The sequence below is a fragment of the Bos indicus x Bos taurus genome, chromosome 21 (genome assembly GCF_003369695.1).
Source record: "Bos indicus x Bos taurus breed Angus x Brahman F1 hybrid chromosome 21, Bos_hybrid_MaternalHap_v2.0, whole genome shotgun sequence".
NCBI lineage: Eukaryota > Metazoa > Chordata > Mammalia > Artiodactyla > Bovidae > Bos > Bos indicus x Bos taurus.
This window is the reverse complement of record NC_040096.1, coordinates 65,101,907-65,117,390: the sequence shown is the minus strand read 5'-3', so window position 1 is coordinate 65,117,390 and position 15,484 is coordinate 65,101,907. Positions and strand designations below refer to the sequence as shown.

General features: G+C 50.1%; 2 protein-coding genes across 4 annotated transcripts in view; one reads left to right on the top strand and one right to left on the bottom strand.

The window, feature by feature from the left end:
- The window catches only part of WDR25 (WD repeat domain 25), a 145,662-nt gene extending 145,110 nt beyond the window's left edge, over positions 1 to 552 (bottom strand). The window contains exon 1 of one of the 2 annotated variants that reach the window (XM_027522002.1): positions 479 to 552. The gene's annotated coding sequence lies outside the window, so the exon portion shown is untranslated. Of the gene's footprint in view, positions 1 to 469 lie in introns of both variants that reach the window. The other variant, XM_027522003.1, reaches the window with a different exon arrangement.
- An 81-nt stretch (positions 553 to 633) lies between these two features.
- The window catches only part of WARS (tryptophanyl-tRNA synthetase), a 29,041-nt gene continuing 14,190 nt past the window's right edge, over positions 634 to 15,484 (top strand). The window contains exons 1-4 of one of the 2 annotated variants that reach the window (XM_027522008.1): positions 634 to 722; positions 6,967 to 7,144; positions 12,668 to 12,881; positions 14,014 to 14,122. In XM_027522008.1, the coding sequence (XP_027377809.1) occupies positions 7,031 to 7,144; positions 12,668 to 12,881; positions 14,014 to 14,122 (437 nt within the window). In that variant the 5' untranslated portion in view covers positions 634 to 722; positions 6,967 to 7,030. Of the gene's footprint in view, positions 1,801 to 6,966; positions 7,145 to 12,667; positions 12,882 to 14,013; positions 14,123 to 15,484 lie in introns of both variants that reach the window. The other variant, XM_027522009.1, reaches the window with a different exon arrangement.

The following is a 15,484-nucleotide window of genomic DNA, read 5'->3' as shown; positions in this document are numbered from 1 at the left end:
TAGGACTTTCTGTGTTTTGTTCACTGTTTAAATCACCAGCATCTAGAAATATTTGTGAAATACAACCCGGTGGGAAGGGGGGACACAGAGAACGTAAAAGGAATAGGATATTGCCATTCAACAAATATTTCCTGATTACCTACTCTGTGCCAAGTCTTATGTTAGGTCTTATGGACTGAGATGAAACACAAAACTCAGATCCTGCGCCGGAGGCTAAGACTGATGAAGGCCACTAACAAGATAAGACCAGGGAATGGGTTTTGAAGAATGAATAGGAGTTAGCCGGGCTATCCAGAGCGAGAGGAGAGGGATCCTGAGGATCGTCAGGAGGGAGCAGTGAGGACCGTCCAGGGCACTGAGCGCTCGGAAGGAATCGGAGACACAGAGAGACAGATACACGCGAAGGGGCGGGCAGCATTCGGGCCGCAGTCAGATCGCAGTCCCCTCCCGCACCCAGCCCGCCGCTCACCACACGCACCGGAAGCTCTCGGTCCTCTGGAGGGTCGTCCGGCCTGCGCCCTGAAACCCAGTAGCGTTCCGTCGGTGCTGGGACCGCCAGCCAATCAGCGGCGGCCTCCGTCCGGCACCCCCCCCCGCCCCGCGCGAACAGCCAATGAGGGCGCAGCCTAACCGGAAGTTGTTCCAGCCGGAAGGCGTTTCCACGGACGCCTAGGAGGCCACCCGTGGCTGAGCCGGCAACGCTGACGGGCCCGGCTGGGCCGGTAAGTGAGGGGATGAAAGAAGCGGGGGAAGGCAGCGGGGGAGGCCGGGGCGGAGCCCAATGATCTGGCTCTCTCGGAGCCGCTTGCACGCCAAGCCCTGATGTATTCTCAGAGCCCGGCTCTCTGCTCTCCGGCTTCTGGCCCCTCGCCCCCTTTTGCCTCAACGCCGCCGACCCTGCCCTGTCATGCACTCGCGCCGGCACCGGACCTTCATCGTCTCCCTCCTGTTTCGTTTCCCTAAAGGATGAGGCCCCCACTTTTAGCAAGTGTCGGCCGTGTGACAGGGGCTTCGCCTCCTCGGTGACGTTGTGTGTTTAGTCACTTCAGTCGTGTCCGACCCTTTGCGACCCCCACGGACTGTAGCCCCCCAGGCTCCTTTGTCCATGAGATTCTCCAGGCAAGGACACTGAAGTGGGTTGCCCTGCCCTCCTCCAACGGTGAAGTTAGGAGGCTGCTTTTTTGCCCATTTCACAAGTGAAGAAACGGAGGGTGAAGCAGAGGGGTGATGTGATTTGCCCGAGGTCTTGTAACAAGGAAACGCCCAAACTGGGATTGAAAACCCAGGTCTCATCCCAGAACTCAACGGTCTTTCCAGTGCACTGCGTCGCCTCTGTGAGCAGCGGCGGCAGCGAGGAATTTGCCATCTGCTTTTCCACCCCGGCTTCCCCTGCTGCCACTGCATAAGAGACACAGTTCTTCACACTGATGCCAAGAACGGGGAACAGAAACAGGGCGAGGAGGTTATGGGAAGGCCAGCCTGGGCTGTAGGGTGGCTGATGCAATGACCAGGTAACACCTTGGTTCTCAAGAGAGTTCCCCCGCCCTCCAAGAGGTTGGTCATGAGATTAAAGTATTTCTGAGAAAGTGGATCGTTTATAAGAAACTCCTACATGCAAGTGTTAGAGGGTGGGGCCAAAAGGAAGCCAAAAGGGGAGAGAGAGAAAAGAGTCTTTTTTGAAAAGGAAACTGAAAGAAAGAGGGCAAGACTATTTAAGAGCTGGAGCTGCACTGGGCAGTCTCAGCTCCTCAGCTCCCGGGCGTGACCAGTGGCCACCTCTGCAGTGACTCCTGCCACCGGGTACGTATTGCCATCTTTTGGTAGGCTTAGAGTTTATTGAATATTGTTGCCAGCTTTTTCTCAGAGTGTTGGAAACCCTGGCTTCGGGGATGGGGAGTAGTCTTAGGACCACAGAGCTGTGCGTTTCATTTCATCTATTGACCCAAAGCCCTGGTGACTTACAACTTCTGTAAGGAATAGAGATCCTGGATGAGCCACTGCCTATTTGGAGTCATAGCTTGACTTTCAGCACTTTGATGTTGGCTGTCCTGTTTCTCACTGATGAGGTCTCTTTAAGTCCACATCCATCAACAGTATCTCGCCTTGAACTCCTAAGTAGCTTATGCCTTGCTTAATGTAGATTAATGTCCTCTTTGCCTTTTAAGATAATGTCCATCTTATCATTTAGAGGGGAAAGTAAGCTTTCCTCTTAGTATTTAAAAGACGGGGGAGTTCCACCTGTTCCAAGGTTTGAAGCATTGAAGGACTCACTGCTGGAAAGAAATCATTTTCTTGTCCTCTGGAAACCTGACAGTCCAAGGCCATTGTCATCCACACTCAGGTGCCAGGGTGTGGTGGGTGATACCCCACCTTGGTAATATTCCAGGCACCCAGAAGCCCCCTGCTCTTCTCAGCTGCTCCAGGGCTGGCTGTCGTGCACGATGCCACCCTCCCCACAAACTGCAGAATCAGTGTATTCCCATCTAATCTGTGAAATGACTTCAGAGTGGCCCAAGGGATTGTCATGTTGTAGTTCTGCAATTCCTCTTTCCATTCCTCATCCCAAAACTGTCCCCAGTTTCTTCAGGGCCTCTTGTGCTCCTCAGGAACAGTGGAACCTTTCAAAATGAGCTCAAGGTTCAACTCCTTTAAAAAGAGAGAGGAAGAGTTTGTTTATACAATGCTTTTCGTTTTCCCCTAAACTGTCCTACTCTGCTGTGGAGTAGGCAGTTCTGCTGTGCTCACTCCCAACCCTTTTTCTGCTGCTGCTGCTGCTAAGTCGCTTCAGTCGTGTCCGACTCTGTGTGACCCCATAGATGGCAGCCCACCAGGCTCCCCCGTCCCTGGGATTCTCCAGGCAAGAACACTGGAGTGGGTTGCCATTTCCTTCTGCAATGCATGAAAGTGAAAAGTGAAAGTGAAGTCGCTCAGTCGTGTCCGACCCTCAGCGACCCAATAGACTGCAGCCTTCCACGCTCATCCATATCCATGGGATTTTCCAGGCAAGAGGACTGGAGTGGGGTGCCATTGCCTTCTCCGAGCCCTTTTTCTAGAGGAGGTCATAGAGTACCTCGCAAATGATAGCTTCGTTCCTTTGCTTTGAAAAGTGAAAGTGAAGTCGCTCAGTCGTGTCCAACTCTTTGCAACCCTATGGACTGTAGCATATCAGGCTCCTCCATCCATGGGATTTTCCAGGCAAGAGTGCTGGAGTGGGGTGCCATTTCCTTCTCCAGGGGATCTTCCTGACCCAGGAATCAAACCCGGATCTCCCGCATTGCAGGCAGATGCTCCTTTGCTTTTTAGATTGTAGTATTTGTGAAATAGATAAGGCACTTTCCCTTAACAAAGACTCAGAGCCCTGTTTGCAGTTTACATGGTAAACACTGAGGACAATGGTCCTTAGCCTTTGGGCGTCTTGGGCCCCTTTGAGAAAGTAGCAAAACCTGGTTATTCTACTTGGAACCACATGTCTGTGTGTAGGCAGACTGTTCACTTCGTTTCAGAGGTTCTGAACTCTGGGTTAAAACCCTCTAAAGTTAAGTTAAATTCTAAAAGTTATTTAACAAAGAAATGAAGGAGAAAGTTGACTAGATGGGAAGGAAAACTGAGAATATATGCTCATAAGTGGGCTAAATGGATGGATGCCTGAAATGAGGGCAATGGTAGTTCCATTCTCTTTGTCTCTGATCACTCCTGAAGTTCTGTACTCATTCAGGAAGTTGCATCATATACACACGAGATTTATAGTGTAGCTGATTCCATGCAGTGAGTGTATGCCTTGAGATCCTGACAGCAGGGAGAATGCACCTGCTGTTTCCTCAGTCTGCTTTCTCACTTAAATGGGATTCTGATATATAAGGTACACGTGTTTCCCTACAACAGGGATCCTAAATTCAGGCTCAGTTCATCTAGCTGATCCTCTGCAATTGTCTGCTCCATGGCAGGGGGAGATTGGCCGTCTGGAGCTCACTGAGTCATTCTACCTGGCAGTTTCGCTAGGACTTGAGTAGGGTAATTTTAATCTATACTTGATTTTGGTCCTGCTCGCTTGTGTCCTTTCATGCAGAACACCACATATTTGGAAGGACGGGGAAACCAAAGGGAATTCTAAAAAGAATGACCAGGATAGTGGGCAGGTGTTCACAACGATTGAGCAAACCAGACGTAGGGTAAAACGAAGGCTGTGTGCACTGGTGGGACATTTTAAGAGGCCTTCTGAAGCCCAGATTGGGGGAATCTACCTTAAACTGGAATAAGTGCTTGCAGAGATATTATAAGAGGATATAAACCAGAGGGGGAAATTGAACTAGTTGATTTATGAGATTTAGTCAGTAACCTGTACTCATAAATCGTCAGTCTGTTTGATAAGCTACTCTGTGCCAGGTACTTGAAGCACGTGAAAGACTAAAACCCAGGGCTTGCGCTCTCTGTGGGTGGGTTTTCATAAATTACAAATGCAGCGTGAGTGCTCTAACAGCCTCACTAACGAGTCCCGGGGATCGCCAAGGACAGAGCAGCCAACTTGGCCCTGCAGGCTCAGGGGCCAGGAAACCAGGAGCCAAGGTTTGAATTAGTGAGACAGCGGGCAGAGGAGGGTGGGAAACACGCCAGGCAGGGGGAGCAGTAGAATTTGAGGGAGCACGACACGGTCGAGGGGCCTTTGGCATCAGATCCTGGCTCAGCTGCTCTGGCGTGGAGCCTCAGAGGGTGGTTCTCACTTGCCTGAGCCATCTGCCTCCGGTCGCTAATGCAGAGCAGATTCTGTGCCACCCAGGTTTGCAGCTTGGGAGAATTGGGGATCCCGTGTAAGGCATCTGGACGTGATGTTTGGTCATTTGTGCCTTGAAGTCACTTTGATTGCTCTTTGATATGGGCCTGAGAGTTTCTCCTCTCCAGCGCTTGTCCACGTTCTTTCTCTTTCTTACAGGCCTCCCTTTCCGGGAATTGAGGCAATTCTCGGAAAGGAAAGGAAAGAAACTGGCTGCTGTCCCACCTGGTTTCAATATTATGGTTTCATTGACTTTAAAGATTGGTTTAAATATTACGTATTTTTAAACAGATACTTAACAAATGCAAAGAGTCAAACATGACTGAGCAGCTGAACTGAACTGAACTGAACAAATGGATAAGTAAAAATAAATTATCCCCTCAAATTTGTGTGTTTTGTTCATAGAGCTCTTAGAAAGAAATTTGTAGTGAGTAAAGAAACAAAATCAGGGACTTTCCTGGTGGTCCAGTGGCTAAGACTCTGAGCTCCCAGTGCAGGGGGCCCAGGTTCGATCCCTGGTCAGGGGGCTAGATCCCACATGCTACAACTACGACCCAGAGCAGCCAAGTAAATAAATTAAAAAAAAAAGAAACAAAATCATCCTTCATTAAACCTCTGCTCTGCGGCTGATGCTGTGCTAGGCTGTTTACTTACCCGCGTTATCCCACTTAATCCATGACACTTAATCCAGTGTCATTATTGTGCTCCCATTTCACAGTTGAGAGACTGAGGCTCATGACAGGTAAGTATATAGGGTAATGTTACAGAGTGTGGGCTCTAGGGTCAAACTGCCTGAGTTTGTGTCCCATCTCGACTGCCTACTTAACTGTGTGGTCTTGAGCAAATATTTTAGCCTCGGTTTACTGGTCTGCACACCAGAGACAACAAATCTGTCCCATAGGATTGCCGTAGGCATCAGTGAATTGATTATCAGTGTTACATAAGGTGCTTGCAAGGGCTTCCTTGTGGCTCAGCTGCTAAAGAGTCCGCCTGCAATGCAGGAGACCTGGGTTCAATCCCTGGGTTGGGAAGATCCCCTGGAGAAGGGAAAGGCTGCCCACTGCAGTGTTCTGGCCTGGAGAATTCCATGGACTGTATAGTCCATGGGGTCACAGAGAGCTGGACACGACTGAGTGACTTTCAACTTCACTTCTCACTAGAAGAACACCAGACGCAGGACTTCAGTTCTGGAAGTTAGCTGCTCTGGCATAGCCTTGTTGTCACTGGCATCCTCCTTGTTCAAGGTGTATCAGCAGGTTTCAGATGGGGCTGGGGCTCAGCCGATCTCTGGAGTCCTGACATGTAACACTTGCAGTGGGCTTGTTCCTTGCTTTACAGTCTGTACAATGCCACCATGTCACTTTTTCCTCCTTTCTTCTCATAACAGCCCTTGAGGTAAGTGGGTTCTGCTTCATAGATGAGGAAGCTGACACTCAGAAAAGGGAAGTAACCGACCCAAGAGGGGCTGATCCTGGCCAGCCTCAGCCCCAAGGCGACCTCAGGTAGCCTGCCCTTGCCCCACCTTTTCCAGGATTAGCAATAAATAATGACTAATAGGAGGCCCAAGGACATCTTCTTCAAAGGTTTGCAGTTAACTAAGGCAGCCTGTGGAGTGAACAGGCTGTACGTGGTTCTTGCCTCACTTGCAAACCAGAAGGGATAAGGCCCTGCCTCCTCCCCAGGCTCCCCTTCTCCTGAGAACAGGACAGCTGGCCAGCAAAGGAAGCTGTTTGTTCAGTAGCATGTGGGTTATGACTGCAAAGGCCTAGGAATTCAGCCCCTAGAGCAATTAAGATAAAGAGTAATTGCAGTTTGCCAAGTGCTTCTAGCCATGGTGGACTCAGGCTTACTAAAGCACTTTGGTCTCTGAGTCCTTCCTGCGTCCTGGACACTGGTTGAGGCACACGGACACGTCAGCACATGCTCACTTGCCCTTGGTTGGGAGGGGCCTTTCTTTGCCCTCCCTAAGCCTATAAATCAGCAGTTCTTTTCAACCCCACCATTGACATTTGTTCCTCCTCTTTTCTCCTGTTTCCTGGCTCCATATTTCTGTTTATATTTTTATTAATGTTATACTATCTATGCCCTTTATCACAACTCATCTCCAGCCTTTTTGGAAAGAAGAACCAGGTAACGGTAAAGGGAAAACAGCTGCCGTGGTTTGTTCATCTCTTTCTGTCCCTCTTCTCTGCCCACAGTCTTGTCTGGACCACTGAGCAAATCTGCCAGCACCCCAACCAGCTGTGAACATCTTCCCAGAAGATGGCAGACATGTCCAATGGCGAGCAGGGCTGTGGGTCCCCCCTGGAGCTGTTCCACAGCATCGCTGCTCAGGGGGAGCTCGTAAGGGACCTCGAAGCCAGAAACGCAGCCAAGGTAGGTCATTTTGCCAGTCCTCCACACGTGTCCCAGCCAGGCTGTAGGACAGTCACCTGTTTCTGTTCCCTCATCACCTGAAGTATTTTGGCTCTCGTGCTAAATGTATTTTCTCCTTACTCGGCATTGATGCCTGTGGTCTGAAGGGAAGCCGCTGGGAAGCACAGCCGCTGTCCACCCTTCCTCTCCACATGTCCTGCTTGCGGAAGCAACCACTTTCAATTCTGTTAGCCGATTCTTTTGATATGCAATGCCCACATCTCTTAGAATCACACATCATATTGCTCCTTATGGATGTTCAGGTTTGGGGCTTCCACTGTGAAAGACAAAGGAATTAGCCGTCTCGGAGCACTGCCCACCCGCCAGTCCCCGTGTAAACGACGGCTAACCCCCCTGAGAACAGCACGCGTGCTGCTCCTCTCCTGCCCAACTTTTGTTTTTCCCAGGGTTGTTTTAATTGCTCCTTGCTCGGTTTGTCTTTGTTTTGGCCATGCCTTGCTCCCCGTGGGATCTCAGTTCCTCAGTCCCTGGTGGGGGACTGAACCCACACCATGGCAGTGAAAGCCCAGAATCCTAACCATCAGGCCATCTGGGACCTCCCCTGCTTAGCTTTCTGTGTACTGATGCTCATGGACCTCCAGGTGCTCCCCCAGTTGGGTCAACCCCCTCTCGAGCCACAGCAGGCCGCTGATCAGGTCCATCCTCCCGAGCACTCTCTCCCAGGATGCCCTGCCCGCTTCTGTCCCGGTGGTGACCCGCCTCCCTCACAGCCCATCTCCGGACCCGCCCTCCCTGTCCATGCAAGCCTTCCACGCACTCTCTTTGGGCTCCCTGTTCCTGACCCCATGTCTCACTCCTCCTTAGTTTATTTTGGCAGAGCAAATCCTCCAGAGGTTTCTGCAAAAATTAGTGCTAAGGAAGTGTTTTTTGAGCTTTTGCCTGGTCTGCAAGCATCTTACTTCATATTTGGCTGAGAGCTAGGCTCGGTAGAGAATTCTCAGGAGAACGTGACTTCCCTCAGAACTCTGAAGCGCTGATGCATCCTCCCAGCACCCAGGGCTGCGATGGAGAAGCCGGTGCCACTCCTTTGCCCCCTCTCCTGGGCTTTCAGGGCTTCTCCAGCTCTGAAACACCCTGTGTTGGGTGCCCAGGACTCCTTTCAAACTAGAAATACATGCCCTTTAATTCTCAGAAATTTATCATATTTGTTTGATTTATTCTGGGTTGGTTTTTTATTTTTCTGTTTGTGTATTTTCTTTTTAGTTGAAAGACTGTGTCCTCTGAATTTCTTAGTTTTTGATTTATTTTCCTTTTATTTTTATTTTTTCTTCTTTTAGGTATGTTTCCTCAACTTCTAACCCTGCTGTTGTTTTTCACTCATTCTGCCCCTTTCAATTTCTAAGCGCTCATTTGTTTTCCACATGTTATTTCCTCGAGGCTCTCTGTTCTTATTTCACAGGCGCCTAGCCTTCTGCCTCTGAGCTCGTGGTGACAGCTTCCCCGTGTTCTCTCCGCACGTTATGCACCAGTCTCCTCCAGCTTAGCTTGTGTTCCTTCCGCCTCTTGTAGTGGACGCCACTGGCAGGTGTTCGGTGACAGCTGTGCACTCAGGCTTTGGAGGGCGCACTCGGAGCCAGGGGGAGCCTAGGGTGTGGCCTTCCCTTCCCTGGACAGCGCCCACAGCACTCCTCTGCCTCAGGAGGTCTCCAGTGCGGGGTCTTTAGAGCTGCTCTTTGAGGCCAGTAGAGTCCCCAGAGAGGACTCCTCGGCTTCGCTCTCCAAAGGGTCCCGGTGTGGCTGCCCACGGTGTGAGCTGAGTGGGGCTGAGGAGCTGACCACGTGGTCCTTCGCTGAAGCCCCTGTTCGAAGTGTGCTGCCCCCAGCCTGTCTCCCTCACTGTGCACAGCACTTCCACGTGGACACTTGGTTCTCCTTGTCAAGACACTAAACCTCTGGATGGGGCAGGGGACGTGTACCGGCTATGGGTGGGGGCTAGCCTGGAGATCTCAGTAGCTGCTTTTTAGACTTCCAGCTAGTGCTCCTGATCTTAGAGCCCATTCTTACCCTCACTCGTGTTAGTATCTAGGGCCACCGGTGCCCGAGCCTCTCAGGGATCCCAAGCGATACGAGTCCAGCTGCCGCCCCGACTCCCGCGTGGTCTCAGCCTGTGTTGCTCTCCTGTGCTCGCGCAGGCCGCTCACACCTCTACTCTCCAGCTGCTGAGGCTTGTCGCTGCCAGCCTCTTCCTGTTTCCTTTATCTTTGTGGGTTATGCCTTTTTTAAAGATCTCTCTGTAGTTTCTGCGTTGGGTTTCAGAAGCATAACTCAGTCTACATCTATAACCAGCCCTTGCTTTCACTCTGGGTCACCCAGCTTCCTCAGCTCCACAGCTTTCTCATCCATCACTTCCAACCCCTGTTGTCGTCTTTTCAAAATTCTCTTTCTAGGTTCTCACCAGATGGGGTCAACCGTCTCACACTCGTTTCAGTAGTTTACTTTGACTCTTGGGACCCTAAGTAATCCATTACTTTTTAAAAGAAATAGTGATGTCCAAAAAAGGAGTTGATTATTCACAGAAAGAGGTTTACACAGCAGATAGGGCTCAATAGATAAGGCTGAATTATTTTGTTTTTTTAATCTATAAACCTACAATAAATAAAGAACTCATTACTCTATAAACCCATCTTAGGAACCTAACGGTGATATTTTTGTCATCTAACATTAAATTTGAATGACATTAATGAATGCTTTGAGTTAGTAGTTCTTAGTGACCCCAGAGAAGGCAATGGCACCCCACTCTAGTACTCTTGCCTGGAGAATCCCATGGACGGAGGAGCCTGGGAGGCTGCAGTCCATGGGATCACTAAGAGTTGGACACGACTGAGCGACTTCACTTTCACTTTTCACTTTCATGCATTGGAGAAGGAAATGGCAACCCACTCCAGTGTTCTTGCCTGGAGAATCCCAGGGACGGGGGAGCCTGGCGGGCTGCCATCTGTGGGGTCGCACAGAGTCAGACACGCCTGAAGCGACTTAGCAGCAGCAGCAGTGACCCCAGTCACATTCTGCATTTTAGCAAACAAACAATACTTGATGCAGTTTAGAGTTAAGTCTTCAAGCATAGTCTTTGACTAATGCTAAGTCAGATGGCGTTCAACAAAAGACAGCAGAGGTTACATGATGAAACCATGTGAAGAGTCAAGTGAAGTAAACTTGTACCAGTGTATCATACTAGAAGCACCTGATGTTTTAGAAATTCCCTTTAGGCAAAATAGATGAGCCGCTTGGGCACGGCTGGTCCAGTGAGGGTGCCTTGGGCTCTTCCTCCGCATCTCTGTGCCATCGAGGTCACGGTCCTCAGTGTTCTTCCTGCTCCATGTGCCGAGAGAAGAACGCCCATGGCTTTCAGAAGTAGCAGCTCAGTAGAGGTTCTCCTGGAGGACAGGTCAGAATCTGGGGGCTCTGACGGGAAGACAGTTTGAGCAGGATTCGAGAGATGACACTGGACCGTGGGGCTGAAGACAGGGAACAGAGCCTTTTTTGTTTTCCTTTCAGTTTAAATAAACTTTTAAAATTGGAGTACACCATTCATTCAGAGAAGTACGGAGATCACAGACAGGCAGCTCACTGAGTTTTCACAAGATGACCAAACCTGTGTAACCAGCATTCCCATGGAGACACAGCCCAGAAACCATCTCAGGCCCCTCTGCTTCTCGCCTCTTCCCTCCTGAGAGAGGCCTCTCCCTCCCTCTCCTTCCATGGAGAATTCCTGTGCAGGAACTGTATATAATCACCCATAGTGTAGATAGTCTTCCGCGTCTGGCTTTTTTCAGAACATCAACTTTTAAAATCTGTTTCAACGTCCAGGTCCGTGTTAGATTGAGAACAGGAGAACAGACAAGGGAGCCTGCTTGTCTTTTCGGTCCTATTCCAGATGACAGGTGGTCCTTGAGTTGGGACTCTGGTTAGATGTTTGACTCTCAAAGAGCCACCTGGTTGGAAGCTGGGTTAACCAGATAGAGTGTGAACTGTCACGCCACTGGCGACTAAAGGGCGGTGGCAGCAGGGCACTCAGATCAGGGCACTTCTTCCTCAGATAATGGCTCACAGAGCAATAGATCATGCTCTCAGAGCCTGTGTTCTGCTGCAAGCGCTCAGCCTAGGCAGCGCTGAATGAGGGGAGGAGAACACGCCTGCCTGCCTAAGGTGGGCCAGCACCCAGCCTCTTGCATGAGCTATATCCATGGGGCCACTGTTTGCACACTCTGACTCATTTAAATGACAAATTCCAGATGGGTTCAGCTTGAAACACAAACCTGCATCTGAAATCACCCCACAGTAACAGCCCTCTGTGGCCCAGGCGTGCCTGATGGAAGGGCTCTCTGAATGCAGTCTGGGACTGCGAGCGTTGTTCCTCCACTGGGAAGCCCAGCTTATAGCACGTATGTCTAAAGTCTAAATGGAAGTGTTTGTATTTCCCTTGGCAAGCAAATTGGGCTGTGTGTATTCTTTGTTTGCGATCAAATCCAGCAAGGCCAATTATGGGAGTGGAGCTTTAGGGCATAGCGTGACTAATCTGCCTAATTAGGTTTGCTCTTTTAAATGCCAGGCTTCCAGGGATGGCTAGTGTGGGCTCCTGCAAGAGGAAATCTTTAATAGGTTTCCAGCGGACCCACAGATACACTTTATGTTTGTTTGTTTGTTTATCTTATTCTCGTTTTAAAACACTAAGTATGCAAACACTCTGGACAGCTGGATAGGACTGCAAATGCTGTGGTATAACTGTTTCCCAGTGAGTCCCCCCTTGTTTTCTGAAAGTCTGTGTTTTTTCCTTGCCCGTATCTGTTAAGTTCCAATGTAGAACTCACTATAATTGATTAATGGAGCATGTCACATATGTTCACTGGCATCAGTGAAGTTTAATATTCAGCCATTAACTGTCATAAATTGTGCAAATTGTGTCGCTACACATAGCCTGTAGTGTTTGTGGTAGGAACCCATGATACTTGACCCCCAGATAAAAATAAAATACATTCAGGCCCACGACTTGCTGTGTGTGCATGGGCAAGCTCCTTCACATCTCTGAGTCTCAGACTCTTCAACCAGAAAAGGCCAGTGATAACACTGCCATCCTTGTAGGATTATTCTAAGAGTAAGTGTGAGAGCGTTTAGCATACCGCCTGCCACCCAGTAGCAGTAACGTTCAGCAAATGCTGCTGCTGCTGCTAAGTCGCTTCAGTCGTGTCCGACTCTTCGAGACCCCATAGACGGCAGCCCACCAGGCTCCCCCATCCCTGGGATTCTCCAGGCAAGAACACTGAAGTGGGTTGCCATGTCCTTCTCCAATGCATGAAAGTGAAAAGTGAAAGTGAAGCCGCTTAGTCGTGTCCGACTCTATCGACCCCATGGACTGCAGCCCCCCAGGCTCCTCCGTCCGTGGGATTCTCCAGGCGAGAGCACTGGAGTGGCTGCTGCTGGTGGTTGTAAATATTTTCCACCTTCACCCTTAACCCCTGTGTACAGGATGAAATTGATTCTGCAATGAAGATGTTGTTATCCTTAAAAACGAGCTACAAAGCTGCCACAGGGGAGGATTACAAGGTGGACTGTCCTCCAAGGGACCCGGCGCCCGAGAGTGGTGAGGGCCTGGATGCCACCGAAGCAGACGAGGACTTTGTGGACCCCTGGACAGTGCAGACAAGCAGTGCCAAAGGCATTGACTACGACAAGCTCATTGGTACGTTTATGGGAAAAACCTCAACTTTTAGAAGTGATGTTATTGATGTTTTCTAATTTGAATTAATCATAAATCCAGTCAAACTTCAATGTCAAGGGAAAAAATATCCTTAAATCTTTTGGTGGTCCATTATATTCCCAGAGGTTTGTTTTTAATTAACGTAATAATATAAAATATGTTTTAAAATAATAATCTATAGTAGACAGCTTAATGGGCTTCCCTGGTGGCTCAGACGGTAAAGGATCCACCTGCCAATGCAGAAGACCTGGGTTCGATCCCTGGATGGGAAAGATCCTCCGGAGAAAGGAATGGCAACCCACTCCAGTACTCTTGCCTGGAGAATCCCATGGACAGAGGATCCTGGTGGGCCACAGTCCACGGGGTCGAAAAGAGCTGGACACGACTGAGCGACCGAGCCCAGCACAAACAGCTCGGTGTTAGCTTTTTCCTTTTCTTGAGCAGGTCAGAATTCGGGGAAGGTCCATTGCAGCGAGTATTTTCACAGTGGTTTAAATTGTCTTTCACTGAGTGGGTACAATTCAGGCATGGATTGTGTAAGAAGTAAGCCTTCTCACAGGTGGCATGTCCTCGCTGCCCAGCTCTGCCCTGGAGGGCTTCCTGCTCAGGAGCATCCTTTCCCTGAGGTCATTGGTGGCTGTCGAAGAAGAAACAGAGCTAAAGCTCTCTCATCTGAGTCTAAGCCGTTTTCCATGATTTATGCCCAGACCATCAGGGAGAGAAAACTCACTGGAAGACAAACATTAATTTGGTTATAGGCTCTAAAATGATGGTTGTGAGCATATATAAATTATACTGCAATAAGTAATAAGCAGCTGTGTGTAGGAGGCGAGGTGGGGGGCTGGGCGGGTTATCTGGAGTTCCTCACTAGGCTGCATTCTGGATCTGTCCCATCAGAATCCAGTCCCAGACCAGAGAGTCGTTAGCCCTGCATTTATTTTGTGTTCTGCTGGCCGTGACGTCTGCTCTGGACTGATGGAAGGGACTAGAGCCAGTAGCCCAAAGAGGCCTTGTTCTGCTGAGATGGCACGTGATCATGAGTCTTTCCCTCTGGTCTCTGCAGCGTCCCCAAGCCTCCCACCACCTAAGTTCAGCATCTCTTCTTTTCTTCCAGTTCGATTTGGAAGCAGTAAAATTGACAAGGAGCTGGTAAACCGAATAGAGAGAGCCACGGGCCAGAGACCACACCGCTTCCTGCGCAGGGGAATCTTCTTCTCACACAGGTCAGGCACTTCTCGCTGCAGGACCTCCCCCGTCCTCTTGTCTTAGAGAAGGAAGCGATCAGGCCGTGGTCCCTCCAGCCGCCGGCCCTCGGGGGACCTGGCTGCCAGTTGGCAGAAGGCCGGTCCCGCCTCCTGTCCTGCCAGTGACTGCCTGTGGGGTCACACCTGTCCCTTCCCCTCTGGCCCGAAGTTTATTCATCTGTAAACTGCCCGTCTCACAAGGTGGAGGTCAAGTACACACCAGAGGAGATTCACGCCAGATTATGTGCTAAAAGCCATAGCATGTCACAAAACAAAAGAGATGAATGTGTCCAGGCTCAGCATTTCCCGTGAGATAAGCAGGAGGCTTCCTGAAGTTACATACTTCTTCCTCCTATTGTACTGGCCTGCTCATAAATCGTGTCCAGAGAGAAACTAGTAGAGCGAACAGGACACAGAGTATCCCGACCTGAGACCATAAATTCAGAGAATGGGCAGGTTTGGAGCCAGCTTCTGCCTCTCCCACCCCACACACCGCCTCCCGCTGGGTTCGAGAGATCTTGGAGCTTGTAGTCCGAGGCAGGGCTGGTCTGTTCTGCCCACACCAGGGTTACGGACAGCACACACAGGACAGAACTCGGCACCCCACCGAACATTCGATTTTATTTTTTTAATTTGAAGGATAATTGCTTTACAGTGTTTTGTTGGTTTCTGTGGCGCTAGTGCTAAGGAGCCTGCCTGCCGTTGCAGGAGATACAAGAGACACGAGTTCAGTTTCTGGGGTGAGAAGATCCCCTGGAGGAGGAAATGGCAACCCACTCCAGTATTCTTATATGAAGAATCCCATGGACGGAGCCAGGCAGGCTGCAGTCCGTGGGGTCACAAAGAGTTGGACTCGACTGAAGCGACTTAGCACACATACAACACTGTGACTCAGCCACGAGTGTGCGTGTGTCCCCGCCCTCCTGAACGTCCCTCCGTCCCACCCCTGGGTCATCCCAGAGCACCAGGTTGAGCTCCCTGGTTACACAGCACACCCAACACTAAATTCTACGTGGGGAGAAGGGCCCCCACTCAGCCCTCTTTCCGGGCAGAGTACGCTCACAGTTTTTTCCTTAGTTGAGATTTAGTTCACATGACATAGAATTCACCTTTGCGAAGGACAGAGTTCAGTGGGGTTTTCGGTCTGTTCCAAGGTTGTGCATACATCGCCATGTCTGGTTCCTTACATTTCCATCACCCCAAACCCTCTACTCATTAGCAGTCACTGCCTATTCCTCCCAGCACCCCACCCCACCCTCACCCGCAGCCCTGGCCACCAGCAATCATCTTTCCATGTCTGTGCATTTGCCTGGGATGCAGCGTGTGCCAGTACTTCATTCC